Genomic DNA, 23,562 nt, shown 5'->3' with positions numbered 1-23,562 from the left:
GGGATCCGGGATCCCTGCGGATGCTGGAGGGGTGGGAGGGGGGAAATCCCAAAAACTGTAGCACCCAGAGTAGGGAAAACCAGCAAAAAATGGGAATACTGGGGGAAAAAAAGGGAATATAGGGGAAAAACCAGGTGTGGGCAGCTGCTCTTTAGAGATCCCAGATCCCTAAAGGGATCCCAAGCCGGGATCGGATCCCCAAAGTGATCCCGAGCCGGCAGCTGCGGAGAGGGGCTGGAAAAATGGGAAACAGTAAAAAAAAGCTGCGGAAAAATACAAATAAAATAAAAAATAATTCAAGGCCAGACCCTACAAAACCCGGGGCGGGATGTGCCGGAAGGCCCGGCTGCGGTCGGGAATTCCAAAAGCCGGGAATGGGGGTGGGAATGACCCCCCCGAAGGCTGGGAGTGCGGGAACAGGGAGGGAGCACGGCAGCCGGGATGGAGAAGCGGAATCGGGATGGGGATGGGGATCGGGGCCCCTCAGAGGGTGCGGGGGTTGTACTCCGGGAGCTTCCGCAGCTTCTCCTGCTCCGCCTCCGACTCGTCCCGGGCGATCACCAGAGAGTGGGAATAGCCCATGGCCACTTGGAATGGGAACAGGAATGGGAGTGGGAATAGCCCATGGCCACCTGGAATGGGAAAGGGAACGGGAATGGGAATAGCCCATGGCCACCTGGAATGGGAAAGGGAACGGGAATGGGAATAGCCCAGGAACAGGAATGGGAGTGGGAATAGCCCATGGTCATCTGGAATGGGAATGGGGCAGCTGGGAGTGGGAATAGCCCATGGAACTGGGAATGGAACTGGGAAGGGTCACCCAGGAGTGGACACGGCTCATGGAAAAGGGAAAGGGAGAGCTGAGGGGATCTGGAGCCTTCCCAGGGATCCCTCCTGCCTGGTGGGATCCAGGCTGCTTGGGAACATCCCAAGGGAGTTTTTGGGAAGGGCCCAGCACCCGCATGGGGTGGGCTGGCACGGCCCAGTCCCTGTGATTCGGGGATGGACTGGTGCAGGCTGGGCACAGCCCCAGTGTCCCTGCTGATTTTGGGGAATCGATCCTGGTGCCATGGGCTGGGCACAGCCCCAGTGTCCCTGCTGATTTGGGGAATGGATCCTGGTGCCATGGGCTGGGCACAGCCCCAGTGTCCCTGCTGATTTCGGGAAATGGATCCTGGTGCCATGGGCTGGGCACAGCCCCAGTGTCCCTGCTGATTTCAAGGAATGGATCCTGGTGCCATGGGCTGGGCACAGCCCCAGTTTCCCTGTTTATTTTAGGGAAGAGCCCCTGTTGTCCTCCCTCCATCACCCCACAGGTGTGATGTGCTGTGCACAGCCTCAGTGTCCCCGTTTGTTTTAGGGAGGGCCCCATGGGTGTCACAAGCTGGGCACAGCCTCAGTTTCCCTGTTTATTTTAGGGAACAGCTCCACGTGCCCTCTCCATGACCCCATGGATGTGATGAGCTGTGCACAGCCTCAGTTTCCTTGTTTATTTTAGGGACTGGCCTCAGTTTCCCTGTTTATTTTAGGGACTGGCCTCATTTCCCTGTTTATTTTAGGGAACAGCCCCCACGTGCCCCTCTCCATCACCCCAGGGTGTCCCGAGCTGGGCACAGCCTCAGCCCCTGGGTTCACCTAAGGGGAGGGTCCCCCCTGTCCTCCCTCCCTCACCCCAGGGGTGTGATGAGCTGGGTGAAGTCTCAGCCACCCCAAATCATTTTAGGGCACGGCCCCTGGTGCCCTGCCTCCATCACCCCACAGGTGTGATGGGCTGGGCACAGCCTCAGTGTCCCTGTTCATTTCAGGGGGATCCAGGTGCTCCCTCCCTCACCCCACAGGTGGGATGAGCTGTGTATGGCCTCAGTGTCCCTATTTATTCCATGGGATGGCCCCATACCCACGACAGGGCCTCCCACCCCTGTTCATTTTAGGGAAGGGCCCCTGGTGTGCTCCCTGCATCACCCCACAGGTGTGGTGAGCTGTGTAGGGTCTCAGTGTCCCCGTTCATTTTAGGGGCAGGGCCCCACAGGTGGGATGAGCTCACACAGCCTCACCACCCCAAATTCTTTAAGGGAAATGCAGGTGTCCCTCTCCACAACCCCACAGGTGGGATGAGCTCACACAGCCTCACCACCCCAAATGATTCCCCATATGTCCCCCCGTCCCCCCACAGGTGGGATGAGGCCCCCCCTGTATCCCCCAGCCCTGTGGGGTCCCCTCACCTGCTCGGTGTAGATCCCGTCCAGGGTTTTCACCTCCTGCGCCGCCGTGGACGATTTGGGTTTGTGGTCCCCATATCCCTGTGGGAATACCCCATGGACAGGGAACGCTCAGTGGGGTTTGGGGGATTTGGGTTTGTGTCCCCATATCCCTGTGGGAATACCCCATGGACAGGGAACGCTCAGTGGGGTTTGGGGGATTTGGGTTTGTGTCCCCATATCCCTGTGGGAATACCCCATGGACAGGGAACGCTCAGTGGGGTTTGGGGGATTTGGGTTTGTGTCCCCATATCCCTGTGGGAACACCCCATGGACAGGGAACGCTCAGTGGGGTTTGGGGGATTTGGGTTTGTGTCCCTTTGGGGGATTTGGGTTTGTGGTCCCCATATCCCTGTGGGAACACCCCGTGGACAGGGAATGCTCAGTGGGGCCAGAGGGGCGCTGCCCCAGAGTTTGAGGGGATTTGGGGTGTCCGTCTGGGGTTCTCAGGGGTATTTGAGGTGACTGATTGGGGTTTTTGGGGTGCCACTTTGGGGGATTTGGGGTGTCAGTCTGGGGCTCCTTGGGGTATTTAGGGTGTCACTTTAGGGGTTTTGGGGTTTTATTTGGGGTTTTTGGGGTGTTGGTACCAGCTCCCCAAAGGTGGGCGAGAGCCCCCAGCTGATGGTGGGTTTGGGGTGTCAGTTCGGGGGATTTGGGGTTTTATTTGGTGTTTTATTTGGGGTTTTGGGGTTTTTTTGGGGGTGTCATTTGGGGTTTTTTTTTTTTGGGGCGGTTTTGGGGTTTATTTGGGTTTTTTTGGGGTGTCATTCAGTACCAGCTCCCCGAAGGTGGGCGAGGGCCCCCAGCTGATGGTGGGTTCGGGGTGTCAGTTTGGGGGATTTGGGGTTTATTTGGGGTTTTTGGGGTGTCAGTTTGGGGTTTTATTTGGGGTTTGTTTGGGGTTTTTGGGGTTTTTTGGGGTGTCATTCCGTACCAGCTCCCCGAAGGTGGGCGAGGGCCCCCAGTTGATGGTGGGTTTGGGGGAAGTGTGGTTTTTGGGGTTTGTTTGGGTTTTTTTGGGGTGTCATTCAGTACCAGCTCCCCGAAGGTGGGCGAGGGCCCCCAGCTGATGGTGCTCTCGTCGGCCGCCACGATGACGGAGCTCTTCCTGCAAGGGAGGCGATCCCTGATCCCGAGTGTCCCGGAGCCCGGGGCGGGGCCGGGAGCTCGCGGGGCCGCACTCACCCACAGGCCAGGCTGCGGATCTTCCACCCGCACAGGTCCTGCACGGCCTTGGGGTACATGGTGGACTCGCGGGAGGTGTTGGTGGCGCCCCAGAAGAACAGCCCGCCTGCAAGGGAGCCTGTCAGGCACGGATCCCGGAATTCCCAGTCCCGGGAATCCCACCTGTCAGGGCACGGATCCCGGAATTCCCAACCCCGGGAATCCCACCTGTCAGGCACAGATTCCAGAATTCCCAGTCCCAGGAATCCCACCTGTCAGGGCACAGACCCCAGAATTCCCAGTCCCAGGAATCCCACCTGTCAGGCACAGATCCTGGAATTCCCAACCCCGGGAATCCCACCTGTCAAGGCATGGATCCCAGAATTCCTAATCCTGGGAATCCCACCTGTCACTCACAGATCACAGAATTCCCAATCCCGGGAATCCCACCTGTCAAGCACGGATCCCAGAATTCCTAATCCTGGGAATCCCACCCGTCAGGCATGGATCCTGGAATTCCCAATCCCGGGAATCCCACCTGTCAGGGCACAGATCCCAGAATTCCCAATCCTGGGATTCCCACCTGTCAGGGCATGGATCCCGGAATTCCCAAATCCCGGGAATCCCACATGTCAGGGCACAGCTTCCCCCAGAACTCCTACATCCCAGCATTCCCAGGAATCCCACCTGTTAGGGATCCCTGGGATCCCACCTGTCAGGCTACAGATCCCTAGAGTTCCCAAATCCTGGGAATCCTACCTGTCAGGAAATGGCTCCCCAGCATTCCCAAGTCCCTGGGAATCCCACCTGTCAGTCCACCTTTCCCCAAGCATTCTGAAATCCTGGGATCCCAGCATTCTCACCTATCCCACTGCCATCTCCCCAGTGTTCCCAAATCCCAAATCCCAGGATTCCCACCTGTCAGGCCATAGCTGGCCCGGAATTCCCAAATCCCAGGATCCCTGGGATCCCAGCTGTCAGGCCACAGCTCCCCTAGCATTCCCAGATCTCAGGATCCTGGGAATCCCACAGCCTGCCCAGCATTCCCAAATCCTGGGACCTCTGGGATCCCACCTGTCTCACTGACAGTGCCCCCAGCATTCCCAAATCCCAGATCCCTAATTCCCATCTCTCCCACTGCCATCTCCCCCAGAATTCCCAAATCCTGAATCCCAGGTTCCCACCTGTCTTGCTGAAGGCTCCCCTGGCATTCCCAAATGCCGGGATCCTGGGAATCCCACCTCTCTCTCTGCCATCTCCCCCAGCATTCCCATATCCTGGGTCCTGAATTCCCACCTGTCTCGCTACCACCCCCTCCAGCATTCCCAGCATTCCCAAATCCCAGGTTGCCATTAGTCTCACTGCCAACACCCCCAGCATTCCCATATCCCATATCCTGTAGCACAAATCCCACCCATCTCGCTGCCATCCCCCCTCAGCATTCCCAAATCCTGAATCCCAGATCCCTACCCATCTTGCTGCCAGCCCCCACAGCATTCCCAAATCCCAAATCCCAGATCCTGGATCCCCACCTATCTCGCTGTCAGCCCCCCTGGCATTCCCAGTATTCCCATATCCCAGGTCCCCACCTGTCCTGCTGCCATCCCCCCTGGCATTCCTAAATCCCAAATCCCACCAGTCTCACTGCCATCTCCCCCAGCATTCCTGTATCCCATAGCACAAATCCCACCCATCTCGCTACCAGCCCCCCTGGCATTCCCAGCATTCCCAAAACCCATATGCCACCAGTCTCACTGCCATCCCCCCGGCATTCCCGAATCCCATATCCCACCGGTCTCACTGCCATGCCCCTGGCATTCCCAGCATTCCCGGACCCCGTGTCCCACCGGTCTCACTGCCATCCCCCCAGCATTCCCGATCCCGTATCCCACCTGTCCTGCTGCCATCCCCCCGGCATTCCCGACCCGTATCCCACCGGTCTCACTGCCATCCCCCCAGCATTCCCGGATCCCGATCCCGTGTCCCACCGGTCTCGCTGACGGCGAAGGAGCAGGTGTATCCCGCGTAGATCTGGGCGGCGCCGCGTCCCGGGAAGTCGAAGAGCTTCACCAGCCGGGGAACCATCTCGTCCTTCTGCTCCGCGTGGCCCAGGCGCCCGTAGCCCCCGAAGCCCCAGGAGAACACGCGCTTCTGGGAGTCCAGCACCAGCTGGGAGAGAGGGGGAAAACAGCCTCAGAGATCCCAGATCCCACATCCCAAATCCCAGGAGAACACGCGCTTCTGGGAGTCCAGCACCAGCTGGGAGAGAGGGGAAAACAGCCTCAGAGATCCCAGATCCCAGAAAAAGACCATTCCTGGGAATCCAGCAGCAGCTGGGAGAGAGGGAGCAGGGCCTCAGAGATTCCAGATCCCAAATCCCAAACCCCTAATCCTAGAAGACACACTTCTGGGAATCCAGCACCAGCTGGGATGGGGGAAAACAGACTCAGAGATCCCAAATCTCAGATCCCAGGAAAAGACGTTCTTCTGGGAATCCAGCACCAGCTGGCATGGAGGGAGGAAGCAGGGGCTCAGAGATCCCAAATCCCAGGAAAAGACTGCATTCCTGGGATGGGGGGAGCAGGGGCTGAGAGCTGCCCTCTCCCATTCCTGTCCATTCTCCCTCTCCCATTCCTGGTCTCCCAGTCCCATTCCTGATCCCATATTCCTGTACTTTGTGGTTGGCCCCGCAGGCCAGTCCTTGACCCATTCCCGTTATCCCAATCCCATTATCCCATTCCCACATTCCCGTACCGTGTGGTTGGCCCCGCAGGCCAGTCCCTGACCCATTCCCGTTATCCCAATCCCATTATCCCATTCCCACATTCCGGTACCGTGTGGTTGGCCCCGCAGGCCACGTCCCTGACCCATTCCCGTTATCCCAATCCCATTATCCCATTCCCACATTCCCATACCGTGTGGTTGGCCCCGCAGGCCACGTCCCTGACCACGACGTTGGGCACGGGCAGCACCTGGCCGTCCTTGGTGCGCTCCACGAAGAGCGCCACGCGCCGCGGCAGCAGCTCGCAGTCGTACTCGATGCGCTGCGCCCGCGCAATGAACTTCCCGTCGGAATTGTGGCCTGGAGCGGGAATGGGGCACAGCCAGCCTGAGTGCCTGCGGGGTCATCCCAAACCGCCCCGATCCCATGGGGCAATCCGGAATTGCCCCGATCCCATGGGGTCATCCCAAACCACCCCGATCCCATGAGGTGATCCCAAACTGCTGTGATCCCACAGGGTCATCCCAAACTGCCCTGATCCCATGGGGATCTGATGCCACATCTGTGGGGTCTCTGAACCCCCTGATCCATGGGTGATCCCAAACTGCCCATCTACGGGTCATCCAACCCCCATCCATGGGGCATCCTGAACTGCCCGATCCACAGGGTCATCCCAAACCGCCCTGATCCCATGGGGTCATCCTGAATTGCCCCATCCTGCGGGGTCATCCTGAACCACCCTGATCCCATGGGGTGATCCCAAACTGCCCTGATCCTACAGGGTCATCCCAAACCGCCCCAATCCCATGGGGCAATCCTGAACTGCCCCGATCCCACAGGGTCATCCCAAACCTGCCCCGATCCCATGGGGTCATCCTGAATTGCCCCATCCTGCAGGGTCATCCTGAACTGCCCCAATCCCACAGGGTCATCCCAAACTGCCTCAATTCCACAGGGTCATCCCAAACCTGCCCTGATCCCACAGGATCATTCCAAACCTGCCTCAATCCCATGGGGTCATCCTGAACCGTGTCGACCCCACAGGGTGATTCTGACCTGCCCCAATCCCACAGGGTCATCCCAAACTGCCCCCATTGTGGGGTCATCCCAAACTGCCCTGAACCCAAGGGGTCATCCTGAACCGCCCTGACCCCACAGGGTGATCCTGAACCGCCCTGACCCCACAGGGTGATCCTGAACCGCCCTGATCCCACTGGGTGATCCTGAACCGCCTCCATCCCACGGGATCATCCTGAACTGCCCCCATCCCATGGGATGATCCTGAACCATCCCGACCCCATGGGATGATCCCGAACTGACCCTACTCCATGGGATGATCCTGAACTGTCCTGATTCCATGGAATCATCCTGAACTGCCCGCACTCCATGGTATGACCCCAAACCAGCCCCAATCCCACTGGATGATCCCATGGGATGATCCCAGATCCTGTACCCAGCTGGCCGTACTCGGGGCACCCAAAGGAGTACAGGTTCCCATGGGGTGATCCCAGACCCCATTCCCATGGGATGATCCCAGACCCCATACCCAGCTGGCCGTACTCGGGGCACCCAAAGGAGTACAGGTTCCCATGGGGTGATCCCAGACCCCATTCCCATGGGATGATCCCAGATCCCGTACCCAGCTGGCCGTACTCGGGGCACCCAAAGGAGTACAGGTTCCCATGGGGTGATCCCAAACCCCATTCCCATGGGATGATCCCAGATCCCGTACCCAGCTGGCCGTACTCGGGGCACCCAAAGGAGTACAGGTTCCCATGGGATGATCCCAGACCCCATTCCCATGGGATGATCCCAGATCCCGTACCCAGCTGGCCGTACTCGGGGCACCCAAAGGAGTACAGGTTCCCATGGGGTGATCCCAAACCCCATTCCCATGGGATGATCCCAGATCCCGTACCCAGCTGGCCGTACTCGGGGCACCCAAAGGAGTACAGGTTCCCCTTGCAGTCCATGACCATGCTGAACTCGGCCCCGCAGCCCAGCTTGGAGATCGGCTGCCCGTTGTACAGGATCTGGGAAAAACCAGGAATGGGGTCAGGAAACCCCGGAAAAAGGGAAAAGGGGATCAGAAAAACCGGGAAAATGGGAAAAGGGGATCAGAAAAACCAGGAAAATGGGATCAAAAACATGGGAGAAGGGGAAAAATGGGGTTCAGAAACACAGGAAAAGCTGGGAAAATGAGGATCAGAAAAGCCAGGAAAAACAGGGATCAGAAACATGGGAAAAGCCAGAAAAATGGGATCAGAAAAGCCAGGAAAAATGGGGATCAGAGACACAGGAAAAGCCAGAAAAAGGGGATCAGAAAATCTGAGAAAAATGGGGATCAGAAATGCAGGAAAAACTGGGAAAATGGGATCAGAAAGGCCAGGAAAAAGGGAAAAAAATGGGAATTTCTATGGGAAATCCTTGATCTGAGGGAAAAGCAGGAAAAACAGGATCAGAAAACCCAGGAAAAAGGAAAAAAAGGGGAATTTTCCATGGGAAATCCCTGACCCGCAGGAAAACCTGGAAAAACAGGATCAAAAAATTTGGGAAACGGGGGGGAAAAAAAAGGAACTTCCATCAGAAAATCCCTAAAATCCTCAAAAATTCCATTTCCAAATCCTGGATTTTCCTCTCCCCACCGCAGCTGGGAGGGAATTGTGCACCGTGAGGGGTTTGTAGGGAATTTGTCACTAAAAGCCCCCAAAATCCCGGGATTTGCCCCAGCTCCGGGTTTGGGGTCGGTACCTGGGTGGGGCTGGGCACGGCGTCCGTCTGGTTCCCCAGCCCCAGCTGGCCCAGCTTGTTCTCCCCGAAGGCAAACACCGAGCCGCTCTCTGCCGGGAGAACGGGAATTTCGGGCGGAAAACCGGGATTTTGGGACCGCTCTCCCAGAATTCGGGGGCAAAAGGGGCAGATTTGGGGGGAAAATGAGAGGATTTTGAAGGAAAAGGGCTGGACTTGGGGGCGAAAGGGGAGAATTTGGGGGCAGTTTTTCCAGAATTTGGGGCAGAAGGGGCAGATTTAGGGACAGTTTTCCCAGATTTTTGGGGAAAAAGGAGTGGATTTGGGACTAAAGGGGTAGATGTGGGACAAAAAGGGTGGATTTTTTGGGGGTGAAAGGGGGGGATTTGGTGCAGCTTTCCCAGGATAAGGGCAGTTTCCTGGGATGGGGCCGTTTCCCAGGATCTGGGGCCATTTCCCAGAATCCAGCCCTGTTTCCTGGGATCCAGCCCCACTTTCCCAGGATCCAGCCCCAATTCCTGGGATCCATCCCCAATTCCCAGGATCCAGCTCCATTCCTGTGACCCAGCCCCAATCCCAGGACCCAGCCCTATTCCCGTGATCCAGCCCCATTCCTGGGACCCAGCCCCATTCCCGTGACCCAGCCCCATTCCCAGGACCCAGTCCCATTCCCGGGACCCAGCCCCATTCCCAGGACCCAGCCCCATAACCAGGACCCAGCCCCATTCCCGTGATCCAGCTGCCATTCCCAGGACCCAGCCCCAATCCCAGGACCCAGCCTCATTCCCAGGACCCAGCCTCATTCCTGGGATCCAGCTCCATTCCCGTGATCCAGCTGCCATTCCTGGGACCCAGCCCCAATCCCAGGACCCAGCCTCATTCCCAGGACCCAGCCCCATAACCAGGACCCAGCCCCATAACCAGGACCCAGCCCCATTCCCGGGACCCAGCCCATTCCCGTCTCCCGGTACCGGTCAGTGCCAGGGTGTGGTTCCTGCCGCAGGCGGCCGCCACGATGGCCTCCCCGCCCAGCGCCTCGATCGGCCGCGGCGCCTCCACGCGCTTGGTGTCGCCATGGCCCAGCTGCCCCTTCTCGTTCCGCCCTGCGGCCACAGCACCGCCGTCACGGGGGACCGGGATGGATCCCGCTATCCCAGGGGGACCGGGATGGATCCCGCCGTCACGGGGGTCCGGGATGGATCCCGCCATCACGGGGGACCGGGATGGATCCCGCCGTCACGGGGGTCCGGGATGGATCCCGCTGTCCCAGGGGGTCCGGGATGGATCCCGCCGTCACAGGGGGTCCGGGATGGATCCCGCCGTCACGGGGGACCGGGATGGATCCCGCCGTCACGGGGGACCGGGATGGATCCCGCTGTCCCAGGGGGTCCGGGATGGATCCCGCCGTCACGGGGGTCCGGGATGGATCCCGCTGTCCCAGGGGGTCCGGGATGGATCCCGCTATCCCAGGGGGTTTCTGGGATGGATCCCGCTATCCCAGGGGTTCTGGGATGGATCCCGCTATCCCAGGGGTTCTGGGATGGATCCCGCTATCCCAGGGGTTCTGGGATGGATCCCGCTATCCCAGGGGTTCTGGGATGGATCCCGCTACCCCAGGGGCTTCTGGGATGGATCCCACTATCCCAGGGCTTCTGGGATGGATCCTGCTATCCCAGGGGGTCTGGGATGGATCCCGCTATCCCAGGGGGTTCTGGGATGGATCCCGCTATCCCAGGGGGTTCTGGGATGGATCCCGCTATCCCAGGGGGTTCTGGGATGGATCCCGCTATCCTAGGGGGCTTCTGGGATGGATCCCGCTATCCCAGGGGGCTTCTGGGATGGATCCTGCTATCCCAGCTGGGTTCCTGGGATGGATCCCGCTATCCCAGCTGGGTTCCCGGGATGGATCCTGCTATCCCAGGCAGGTTCCCGGGATGGATCCTGCTATCCCAGCTGGGTTCCCGGGATGGATCCCGCTATCCCAGCTGGGTTCCCGGGATGGATCCCGCTATCCCAGGTGGGTTCCCCGGATGGATCCCGCTATCCCAGCTGTGTTCCCGGGATGGATCCTGCTCACCCCAGCTCCAGAGCTTGCCCTCGGCGGTGATCAGCAGGCTGTGGGCGGCGCAGGGCCCCGACACCACCGAGCGCACGCGCAGCCCGCCCAGGCTCCCGTAGCGGTGAGGCCCCCACAGGTTCTGGCCCAGGTTCCGGTACGCCGCTGGAAAACACCGGGAACGAGCGCGGGGTCAGCCCGGGAACACGTCCGGGAACGGAACGGGCTGGGAAAATCAGCCCAGAAATGATACGGGAAAATGGTCCCAATAAACCCGGGACAATTCAGGAAAATCATCTGAGAAAATCCAGGAAAATGATCCAGGAAAATCTGGGAAAATCGGCCAGGAAAATCCAGGAAAATGATCTAGGAAAATCCAGGACAATCATCCAGGAAAAAAACCCAGGAAAACCCAAGAAATTCCGGGAAAACAATCCAGGAAAATCAACCAGGAAAATCATCTGGGAACACTGGGAAAATCCAGGAAAATAATACAGAAAAATCTGGGAAAATCATCCTGGAAAATCCAGGAAAATAATACAGGAAAATCCAGGACAATCATCCAGGAAAATAATCCAGGAAAACCCAGGAAATTCTGGGAAAACAATCCAGGAAACCTGGGAATATCAGCCAGGAAAATCTTCTGGGAAAATCCAGGAAAATCATCCAGGAAAATCTGGGAAAATCATCCTGGAAAAACCAGGAAAATGATCTGGGAAAATCCAGGACAATCATGCAGGAAAGAAACCCAGGAAAACCACGGAAATTCTGGGAAAACAATCCAGGAAAATCTAGGAAAATCAGCCAGAAAAATCATGGGGGAAAATCCAGGAAAATATTATAGAAAAATCTGGGAAAATCATCCTGGAAAATCCAGGAAAATGATCTGGGAAAATCCAGGACAATCATTCAGGATAATAATCCAGGAAAACCACGGAAATTCTGGGAAAACAATCCAGGAAAATCTAGGAAAATCAACCAGGAAAATCATCTGGGAATACTGGGAAAATCCAGGAAAATCATTCTGGAAAATCACCTGGGAAATCTGGGAACACTGGGAAAATCATCCAGGAAAAACAATGCAGGAAAATCGCCGGGACAATCCCCAGATTCCCTCGAGGATTGAGGGTGGATTTGGGACAGAGGCAGGACCAGGGGAGGGGCCCAGCAGGGCCGGGGCACCCCAGACCTGCCCCAATTAACGAGTTACTAATTAATGAACCCATCAGACGGAGAGCAGAGGCGTTAACGAACTTCCCGTCCATCCCTCAGCGGCTCCGCCCCAGAGCTGGCACCCCAAATTCTGGCCCAAATTAAAACTTACAACTGTGACTCCTCCCCCAGCTCGTTAATTCTAAACGTTAATTAATTTAAACACTAATTTTTAATATTAGTTAAAGAGATCCCCTAACAAGAAGGATGTAATTAATGAACTATAAATGAGGCAGAGGTTTATTTTGGCAGAGCTGGTGCCCCTCAAACCGGCCCCAATCAAGGGGTGAAACTGGGGCTCCTCCCCATTAATTAATGAAAGTAATTAAACAGAAATAGATTAAAATAATCAGGAAGAGGAATGGACTGTGAAAGCATTCCAACCAAACCGAGTTTTCGTTTTGCTTTGCCACAGGTCAGGTGCACCCCAATAATTGCATCAAACTGCGCCTCCTCCCTAATTAACATGCTTTAAAATTAATTAGATATTAATAATCATTCAATATAAACACAAGAGAAGAAGGAGATCAGTTGATGAACTACAAATGCATCCAAAATAAACAAAATTTGGCTTTGCAGCAGAGCTGGTGCCCCCTAAACCTGCTCCAATTAAGGGGTGAAACTGAGGCTCCTCCCCCAGCTAATTGATTGATTAACTAATTAGAACTACAAAAAACAATCAGTAAAATTAACCCACTACAAATGCACCAGAAAAAAACAAACAAAGCCCTAATTTGGCTCTGGTGGACTCCCAGCGCACCCCAAACTGAGAGATAAAGCTGTGACTCCCTCCCTGCTAATTAATTAATTAATTAGAAGCATAAACAGGAGATGAACAGGAATATTAACGAACTACAAACCAATTAAAGCAGAGCCAAGCCCTGCTCTGGCTCTGCTGGACACCCAGCACACCCCAAATTCTGGCCCAAGGTACAAGACGCCACTTGAAGTCATTAATTACAAATTAACACCAATTAATCACACCGCCACTAATGAGGGCCCCAATACATAATTAATAACAATAATCACGCCTTAATGAGGCCTTACCCAGCCCCAAAACATTCACTGATCACTAATTAGTACCAATTAATCACGGCTATTAGTGAGCCCCATCCTGTCCCAAAATGTTCATTGATTATTAATTAATACCAATTAATTAATTGATTAGCCATTACCAAGCTCCTCTCCTGTCCCAAAATGTTCGCTGATTCCTAATTAATACCAATTAATCACAGCCATTAGTGAGCCCCTACCCTGCCCCAAACCTTTCATTGATTACTAATTGATACCAATTAATTAATCATCTATTAAGGACCTCTACCCTGCCCCAAAACATTTATTAATTACTAATTAACCTCAAATCAATACAAATTAATCCCAGCCATTAATGTGACCCTACCCTGCCCCAAACTGTTCACTGATTACTAATTAACCCAAACTAATTAACTATTAATGAGCCCCTGCCCCAAATAATTCATCGATTACTAATTAATACCAATTAATTAATGAGCCATTAATGATCCCCTACCCTGCCCCAAACCATTCATTCATTACTAATTAACAGCAGGTAGTTAAGCAGCCCTATCCTGCCCCACATGGTTCATTAATGACTAATTAACAGCCATTAATTAACCAGCCCTCTCCTGCCCCACACTGCTCATTAATGACTAATTAACCAGGTAATTAGCAGCCCTACCCTGGCCCACATGGTTCATTAATGACTAATTAAGCAGTTAATGAGCAGCCCTCCCCTGCCCCACAGGGTTCATTAATGACTAATTAAGCAGTTAATTAGCCCTACCCTGCTGCTTGGGCACCTCCTTGCGGCCGATCAGGTCCCAGTTGGTGGCACCGAAGATCAGGAGCTGCCCCCGGCTCTTGGAGCCCTCCAGCTTCTGTGGGGACACGGGGACATCAGGGACACGGGGGACACTGGGGACATCAGGGACATGGGGGACACTGCGGATATCAGGGACATGGGGGACACGGGGACATCAGGGACATGGGGGACACTGCGGATATCAGGGACATGGGGGACACGGGGACATCAGGGACATGGGGGACACTGCGGATATCAGGGACATGGGGGACACTGGGGACATCAGGGACTTGGGGGACACTGGGGACATCAGGGACATGGGGGACACTGCGGATATCAGGGACATGGGGGACACGGGGACATCAGGGACATGGGGGACACTGGGGACATCAGGGACATGGGGGACATCAGGGACATGGGGGACACTGGGGATATCAGGGACATGGGGGACACTGGGGACATCAGGGACATGGGGGACATCAGGGACATGGGGGACACTGCGGATATCAGGGACATGGGGGACACTGGGGACATCAGGGACATGGGGGACACGGGGACATCAGGGACATGGGGGACACGGGGACATCAGGGACTTGGGGGACACTGCGGATATCAGGGACATGGGGGACACGGGGACATCAGGGACATGGGGGACACGGGGACATCAGGGACATGGGGGACACTGCGGATATCAGGGACATGGGGGACACTGGGGACATCAGGGACATGGGGGACACTGGGGACATCAGGGACATGGGGGACATCAGGGACATGGGGGACACTGGGGATATCAGGGACATGGGGGACACTGGGGACATCAGGACTTGGGGGACACTGGGGACATCAGGGACATGGGGGACATCAGGGACATGGGGGACCGGAGACATCGGGACATGGGGGACATGGGGATATCAGGGACATGGGGGACACTGGGGACATCAGGGACTTGGGGGACACTGGGACCTCAGGGACATGGGGGACACTGGGGACATCAGGGACATGGGGGACATCAGGGACTTGGGGGACACTGCGGATATCAGGGACATGGGGGACACTGGGGATATCAGGGACATGGGGGACACTGGGGACATCAGGGACACTGGGGAAATCAGGGGACATGGGAGGACATGGTGAACTTTGGGTGTGAGGGGTATGCTGGGGACATTGGGGACGTCACGGCTGTGGGGGACACAGGGGACATTGTGGGACATCAGGGATGTGGGGGACATGGGGACATCATGGGACACTGGGGATGTGAGGAACACAGGACATCAGGGATGGGACACAGGACATTGGGGACACTGGGGATAGGACAGAGGACATAGGGGATGTGAGGGACACAGGACATTGGGGACACTGGGGACATCAGCAAGGGGGGAAGATGTGAGGAATGTGAGGGACCTTGGGGTCTTCTGGGACAGGGACATGGGGACAGAAGGGGCAGTGGGGATGGGGAGGACACAGGGGACATTGGTGGTGTGGGGGACAGAGGGGACACTGGGGGTGTGGGGGATACAGGGGACATGGCATTGTGGGGTGCACAGGGGACACTGGGGGTGTGGGGGACACAGGGGACATTGGGGGTGCAGAGGGGATGTGGGGGACACTGGAGACAGAGCCAGCAGGGACATGGGGGCAATGATGGGGTGCTGGAAGGGCTGCAGTGGGGTGGGGTGGGAGTCAGGGGTGCACTGGGGTTTGGGGTGCAGTGGGGTGGGATGGGGGTCGGGGGGTGCATTGGGGTTTGGGGTGTATTAGAGGTGGAACAGTAGGTACAAGGGGGTGCAGTGAGGGTGTGTAATGGGGCACAGTGGGGACACTGGGGCTGTCTCATGGGGCACAATGGGGGCACACCGGGGCTGTCTCATGGGGCACAACGGGGGCACACCGGGGGTGTCTCATGGGGCACAACGGGGGCACACCGGGGCTGTCTCATGGGGCACAATGGGGGCACACTGGGGCTGTCTCATGGGGCACAACGGGGGCACACTGGGGCTGTCTCATGGGGCACAGTGGGGACACTGGGGCTGTCTCATGGGGCACAATGGGGGCACACTGGGGCTGTCTCATGGGGCACAATGGGGGCACACTGGGGCTGTCTCATGGGGCACAACGGGGGCACACTGGGGCTGTCTCATGGGGCACAATGGGGGCACACCGGGGGTGTCTCATGGGGCACAATGGGGGCACACCGGGGGTGTCTCATGGGGCACAATGGGGGCACACTGGGGCTGTCTCATGGGGCACAACAGGGGCACACTGGGGCTGTCTCATGGGGCACAACGGGGGCACACTGGGGGTGTCTCATGGGGCACAATGGGGGCACACTGGGGCTGTCTCATGGGGCACAACGGGGACACACTGGGGGTGTCTCATGGGGCACAATGGGGGCACACTGGGGCTGTCTCATGGGGCACAACGGGGGCACACTGGGGGTGTCTCATGGGGCACAATGGGGGCACACTGGGGCTGTCTCATGGGGCACAACGGGGGCACACTGGGGGTGTCTCATGGGGCACAATGGGGGCACACCGGGGCTGTCTCATGGGGCACAACGGGGGCACACCAGGGCTGTCTCATGGGGCACAATGGGGGCACACTGGGGGTGTCTCATGGGGCACAATGGGGGCACACTGGGGCTGTCTCATGGGGCACAATGGGGGCACACTGGGGCTGTCTCATGGGGCACAACGGGGGCACACCGGGGGTGTCTCATGGGGCACAATGGGGGCACACTGGGGCTGTCTCATGGGGCACAATGGGGGCACACTGGGGGTGTCTCATGGGGAGCAATGGGGCACGGGGGGTTCACCAGGGTCCCGGGGGTGCTGCCTCCCTCTCCCCCGAGCTCACGATGCGCTCCTTGCTGTGCTCGGGCTCGCAGATCACCACGCTCTGCCCGCGGGCCCCGGGGCCTCCGGGCCCCGCCGCCGCCGCCGCCGCCCCGCCGGGCCTGCCGGGCCTGCGGGCCCCGGGGCTGCCGTCCCGCGGCCGCCGCTCCCGGGGCGCCTCCTCCTCGCTGCTGCCGCCGCTGCTGCCGCCGCTGGGCCGGGGCCGCCGCCGCCCGCCGCCCTGAGGGCCCGGCCGCCGCCGCCCGCCGCCCTGAGGGCCCGGGCCCGCAGTGTCCCAGGGCGGCCCCGCCGCCTTCCTGCGGGGCATGGCTGCGGGACCGCGTCAGCCGCCGCACACAGACAGACAGACAGACAGACAGACAGACACCGGGACACGCGGTGAGGGGAGATGGGGACACGACGTCAGGGGGGACAGTGAGGGGAAATGGGGACAGAGGGGAAATGGGGATGTGGGGTGAGGGGGAAGTGAGGTTAGATGGGGACAGAGAGGGGAAATGGGGGATGTGGGGTGAGGGGGGACAGTGAGGGAACACAGTGAGGGGAGATGGGGACACAGTGAGGGGGGACAGTGAGGGGAAATGGGGGATGTGGGGTGAGGGGGGACAGTGAGGGGACACAGTGAGGGGAGATGGGGACACAGTGAGGGGAGATGGGGACACAGTGAGGGGGGACAGTGAGGGGAAATGGGGACAGAGGGGAAATGGGGGATGTGGGGTGAGGGGAAAATGAGGTGAGGGGAGATGGGGACAGAGCGGGAGCCGCTGTGGGGGGAGTGTGGAGGGGATGAGAGGGGACATGGCGTGAGAGGACACGGGGGCACATGGGGTGAGGGGACATGGGGGACATAGGGGGACAGGGGGTGAGGGGAGATGGGCAGGATATGAGGGGAGACGGGATGGGAGCAGAAAGAGGAGACCCCCGTGAGTGGGACATGGAGGGGATGCAGGGGGACAAGGGGTGAGGAGAGATGGGGGCAGGGGGACACGGTGTGGGGACAGAAGGGACCCCAGCTGGAGGGGAAAAGGGGGAACCCACCATGGTGACCTTGGGGGGATAAGAGGTGGGACCCCCAGAGAGGGGGACAGAGAAGGGACATGGGGGAGGAAATGGGGGGACCTGGGATCAGGACAGAAAGGGGCACATGGGGGGGACTCCCAGTGTGGGGAAACTGGGGGGATGTGGGGGACATGGGTGACCCCCAGTGGGGTGACATGGGGACAAGGGTGATCCCCAGCCAGGGGACATGGGGGGGTTTGGGGGTGACATGGGGACAAGGGTGACCCCCAGCCAGGGAACATGGGGGGGTTTGGGGGTGACATGGGGACAAGGGTGACCCCCAGCCAGGGGACATGGGGGGTTTGGGGCAAGAAGGGGATTTGTGGGGACATAGGTGATTCCCAGGGAGGGGACATGGGAGAATTTGGGGGACATGGGGTGGGGAGCACACGGGGGATCTGTGTGGACAGATGGGACACATGGTGATTTGGGGGACTGGGGGGGACACGGGGATTTGGGGGAAAATGAGGGCAGATTTGGGGGACATGGGATGGGGGGGACACGGGGGATTTGGGGGACATGGGATGGGGGGGACACGGGGGATTTGGGGGACATGGGATGGGGGGGACACGGGGGGAGGGGAGAGAGGGGATCCCCGGGCTGGGGGGAGAGGAGGGGGTGGGAATGGGGTCTGGAAAAGGGGGGGCTGGAAAAGGGATTTGGAAAGGGGGTCAGGAAGAGGGGGAGCTGGAAAAGGGGGTGCAAGGAGGGGGTGCAAAGGGGAGCACACGGGGGACGCGGGAGATTTGGGGTGCACAGGAGGGTCCCGGGGCTTTTGGGGTGCGGGGGAGTTCTCAGTGGGGATCCGGGGCAGGAAAAGGGCCAGGAGACAAAGGGGATGGCGGGGCAAGGGGAGCACCGGGGGCGTTTTGGGGTCCCCCCTCCTTGATCCCCACCCCAAACTGCCCGGAACCCCCAAAACCCCAAAGCCCCGGCGCTCTCGGGGCGCTGCCGCTGGATTTTGGGGTGGGGGCGATTTCGTGGATCGGGGAGGGGGCAGGGCCCCCCCGGGGGTCTCCCCCGTGTCCAGCCCGCCGCCCCCCCGCCTTCCCATTCCCAGATTTCCCTGGAACAATGGGATCTCTGTCTGCCCCCCTCGCACCACGTGGATCCGCCTTTTTTTTTTTTTGCCTTTTTTTTTTTTTAAACCATTTTTCCACCCCCCCCCGTCCCTCCCCAAACCCCTCTCCCCCTCCCCCCAAATCCCACTTTTTGAGCCCCCCAATTCCAAACCTGATTTTAGGGCGAGAGGTGCAGCATAAAGAAAGCGGCGGCGCGGGGCCTTTGCACTATTTTTGGTGGCGGTTCCTGTTGCAGGAAAAGAAAAAAAAAAAAAAAAAAAAAAAAAAAAAAAAAGGTAATTTTGGGTGGTTTTTTTTTTCCTCTCTTTTTCCCCCCTCCTCCTCGGTTTGCTTTTTTTTTTTTTTTTTTCCCCTCTCCCCCTTTTTCTCTTTTCTCTTTTTCCTCCTCAAATCCCACCCACCGAATCCCCTGGAAGCGGGAGTGCGGGCGAGCGGGACAATACAAAACAGAACCACATGGATGGGCAGGAAAAGGGGAAAGGGAGAGGAGCCCGGATCCCGGCGGCCGCGAGGGAGCGGCCCCGAGCCGAGCAGCTCCATCTTTAGGGCTGGAAGACTCCGGGCCAGCCCCGAATCCCGCAATCCTTCCCGCCCTCCGCATCCCGCTGGGTTCTTGGGAAGGGGGATCCGGGGATTTGGGGGTTTAGGGGAGGGAAATGGGATTTTATTTTCTTTCCTTTTTTTTTTTTTTTTTTTTCCTCTGAGGAAAAGTGGGTGTAGGGTGTTGGTGGCAGGGGGTTGGTGCACGGATTCCATGGGGTTTGTTCCCCAAAAATCATAAATGCACAGATTCCATAGGGTTTGTTCCCAAAATACAATAAATGTACGGATCCCGTGGGGTTTGTTCCCAAAATATAATAAATGTACGGATTCCATGGGGTTTGTTCCCCAAAAATCATAAATGCACAGATTCCATAGGGTTTGTTCCCAAAAATCATAAATGCACAGATTCCATAGGGTTTGTTCCCAAAATACAATAAATGTACGGATCCCGTGGGGTTTGTTCCCAAAATATAATAAATGTACGGATCCCATGGGGATTGTTCCCAAAAAATCATAAATGCACGGATTCCATGGGGATTGTTCCCCCAAAAAATAAAAAATGTAAGGAATCCGTGGGGTTAGCTCTCAAAAAATGCTAAAAACACAGATTCCATGGGGTTTCTACCCCCAAAACATCATAAACAATAAATGCACGGATCCCATAGGGTTTGTTCCCAAAAAATAATAAATGCAGGGATTCCATGGGGATTGTTCCCCCAAAAAAATCATAAATGCACGCATTCCATGGGGTTTGTTCCCAAAATATAATAAATGTAAGGATTCCGTGGGGTTTCTACCCCAAAAAATCATAAATAATAAATACACGTATTCCATGGGGTTTCTTCCCAAAATTTAATAAATGTAAGGATTCAGTGGGGTTGTTCCCCAAAAAAATCATAAATACACGTATTCCATGGAGTTTGTTCCTAAAATAATCATAAATAATAAATGCAGGGATTCCACGGGGTTTGTTCCCAAAAATTTAATAAATGCACAGATTCCATGGGATTTGTTCCCCAAAAATAATAAATGCACGGATTCCATGGGGTTTGTTCCTAAAAAATCATAAATAATAAATGCATGGATTCCATGGGGTTTCTACCCCAAAATTTAATAAATGTAAGGATTCAGTAGGGTTTGTTGTCAAAAAAAAATCATAAATACACGGATTCCATAGGGTTTGTTCCTAAAAAATCATAAATAATAAATGCACGTATTCCGTGGGGTTTGTTCCCCAAAATATAATAAATGTAAGGATCCCATGGGTTTCTACCCCAAAAAATCATAAATAATAAATGCACAGATTCCATGGGGCTTGTTCCCAAAAAATAATAAATGCACGGATTCTGTGGGATTGGTTCCCAAAAAATCATAAATGCACGGATTCTGTGGGGTTTCCTCCCAAAAAATAAATGTGTGTTTAGCCAAGGATTTTTTCCCCCTCAGAATTATTTCCACTTATTCCAATGGATTCCCCCCTCAAAAAAAGAAAAATTCACTTATTCCAAATGGATTTTACCCCCCAAAATAAATGCACCCAAAAAATACCCCCAAAAACCAAAGGGATTTTCCCCCCACAATTAAATTCACTTGTTCCAAGGACTTTTTTTTCCCCAAAAATGTCATATTTAGCAAGGATATCTCCCCCCACAACAAAAGCAAATATTCTCCAATAAATCAATTTATTGCCCTATTCCAAAGGTTTTTCCCACTCCAAAAAGAAATGTACATGCCAAAAAATGGATTTTTTCAGGAAATAAATGGAAATTTTCTCTTTATTCCAGGTGTTTTTGTTTTGTTTTTTTTTTCCCTCACTCCCCTTATTCCAGGTTTTTTTTTTTTTTTAATAACCAGGAGAAAATATCCTTGATAGCAAGGATGGGAATTTGTGGTGCCTTGGGAATTTGGGATGAAATTGGAATATTTGGGATAAATTTGGGATATTTCACTGGGATGAATTTGAAATATTTTGATGGAATAAATTTGGGATATTTGGGATAAATTTGGGATATTTCACTGGGACAGATTTGGAATATTTCGCTGGGGTAAATTTGGGATAATTGTGACTAAATTTGGAAAATTTGGGATATTTCTGGGATAAATTTGGAATATTTGACTGGGATAAATGTGGGATTAAATTTGGGATAATTTGGATTAAATTTGAGATATATTTGTGATATTTCACTGGGATAAATTTGGGAAATTTGGGCATAAATCTGGGATAAATTTGGGATGTTTCACTGGGATAAATTTGGGATTAAATTTGGGATAAACTTGGGATGTTTCACTGGGATAAATGTGGGATATTCCTCAATTTATTGCAATTTTGGGATGGGCCCTGAGCCCGCGGAATTCCGATGGAAAAGCCCCAAAATCCCCCAAAAAGCCTGGGAAGGAAGGGACAAGGGTTCAGCCCCCCCAGGTGAATTCCCTACTCACGGAATGATCCCGGGAGCGCTCCGAGGGAAGCGGGGCCGGCTCAGGGCTGTTCCAGCCTTCCCATGGGAACGGGATCCCTAAAAAGGGGATTTTCCCCCAAAAGGCCCGGCCGGGATTTATAGGGAGCCGGGAATGTCGGGGCAGGCCGGGGCAGGCCGGCTGGAACCGGTTTTACTGGGAGACGGAAAAACTGGAATTGCCGTGGCTCCGAGGGAGCGGGAACGGGAACGGCTGACCCGGGATAACCCCGGAGCTTCCCGGGTGGGATCTGGGATAGCCATGGGACTGGGATCTGGGATAGCCATGGGATTGGGATCTGGGATAGCCATGGGATTGGGATCAGGGATATCCATGGGATTGGGATCAGGGATATCCGTGGGACTGGGATCTGGGATAGCCATGGGACTGGGATCTGGGATATCCATGGGACTGGGATCTGGGATAGCCATGGGACTGGGATCAGGGATATCCATGGGATTGGGATCAGGGATATCCATGGGATTGGGATCTGGGATATCCATGGGACTGGGATCTGGGATAGCCATGGGATTGGGATCTGGGATAGCCATGGGATTGGGATCTCTGGGATATCCATGGGACTGGGATCAGGGATATCCATGGGATTGGGATCTGGGATAGCCATGGGACTGGGATCTGGGATAGCCATGGGATTGGGATCTGGGATAGCCATGGGATTGGGATCAGGGATATCCATGGGATTGGGATCTGGGATAACCGTGGGACTGGGATCTGGGATAGCCATGGGACTGGGATCTGGGATATCCATGGGACTGGGATCTGGGATAGCCATGGGATTGGGATCAGGGATATCCATGGGATTGGGATCTGGGATAGCCATGGGATTGGGATCTGGGATAGCCATGGGATTGGGATCTGGGATAGCCATGGGACTGGGATCTGGGATAGCCATGGGATTGGGATCTCTGGGATATCCATGGGACTGGGATCAGGGATATCCATGGGATTGGGATCTGGGATATCCATGGGACTGGGATCTGGGATATCCATGGGATTGGGATCAGGGATAGCCATGGGATTGGGATCTCTGGGATATCCATGGGATTGGATCTCTGGGATAGCTATGGGACTGGGATCTGGGATAGCCATGGGACTGGGATTTGGGATAGCCATGGGATTGGGATCTGGGATAGCCATGGGATTGGGATCTGGGATAGCCATGGGACTGGGATCTGGGATAGCCATGGGATTGGGATCTGGGATAGCCATGGGATTGGGATCTGGGATAGGCATGGGATTGGGATCAGGGATATCCATGGGACTGGGATCTCTGGGATATCCATGGGATTGGGATCTGGGATATCCATGGGACTGGGATCTGGGATATCCATGGGACTGGGATCTGGGATAGCCATGGGATTGGGATCTCTGGGAAAGGGGATTTGTATGGTCACACCTGGGATAACCTCAGATCCACTTCCCAGGTATCCCTGGATGGGATAGTCAGGGGATCCATGGGGTTGGGATCTCTGGGATTTAGGGATTTGGGATATCCATGGCATTGGGATCTCTGGGATTCAGGGATTTGCATCCCCAGGGATGGGAATCTTTGGGAAGAGGGAATTGCAG

At 55.8% G+C, this 23,562-nt stretch overlaps 1 protein-coding gene and 1 long non-coding RNA gene across 6 annotated transcripts; both read right to left on the bottom strand.

The window, feature by feature from the left end:
- Window positions 1-274: 274 nt before the first annotated feature.
- On the bottom strand, window positions 275-22,106 carry RCC2 (regulator of chromosome condensation 2). Of its 4 annotated transcripts, none has more exons than XM_050982684.1 (14): window positions 21,955-22,106; window positions 19,124-19,198; window positions 16,836-17,143; window positions 13,965-14,058; window positions 10,973-11,116; window positions 9,867-9,998; window positions 8,899-8,987; window positions 8,066-8,180; window positions 6,341-6,507; window positions 5,414-5,594; window positions 3,447-3,552; window positions 3,297-3,387; window positions 2,223-2,300; window positions 275-588 (listed from the first exon to the last, which is right to left on the bottom strand). In XM_050982684.1, the coding sequence occupies exons 3-14, from the start codon at window positions 17,139-17,141 to the stop codon at window positions 484-486; spliced, it is 1,608 nt and encodes a 535-aa protein (XP_050838641.1). In that variant the 5' UTR covers window positions 17,142-17,143; window positions 19,124-19,198; window positions 21,955-22,106; the 3' UTR covers window positions 275-483. The 4 variants fall into 4 exon arrangements, with proteins under 4 accessions (XP_050838641.1, XP_050838638.1, XP_050838639.1 ...); XM_050982681.1 differs by lacking the exon at window positions 21,955-22,106 and adding an exon at window positions 19,374-19,534; XM_050982682.1 differs by lacking the exon at window positions 21,955-22,106 and adding an exon at window positions 19,374-19,534 and having other exon boundaries at window positions 3,297-3,369.
- LOC127060355 (uncharacterized) lies at window positions 14,067-16,829 on the bottom strand. Of its 2 annotated transcripts, none has more exons than XR_007779296.1 (3): window positions 15,038-16,829; window positions 14,638-14,691; window positions 14,067-14,506 (listed from the first exon to the last, which is right to left on the bottom strand). It is a non-coding gene; the product is annotated as an uncharacterized LOC127060355 (long non-coding RNA). The 2 variants fall into 2 exon arrangements; XR_007779297.1 differs by having other exon boundaries at window positions 14,067-14,479.
- Window positions 22,107-23,562: the final 1,456 nt, after the last annotated feature.

This window comes from Serinus canaria, chromosome 21 (assembly GCF_022539315.1).
Source record: "Serinus canaria isolate serCan28SL12 chromosome 21, serCan2020, whole genome shotgun sequence".
Classification (NCBI taxonomy): domain Eukaryota; kingdom Metazoa; phylum Chordata; class Aves; order Passeriformes; family Fringillidae; genus Serinus; species Serinus canaria.
The sequence above is the reverse complement of the archived record's forward strand: the minus strand, read 5'-3'. Positions and strand labels throughout refer to the sequence as shown.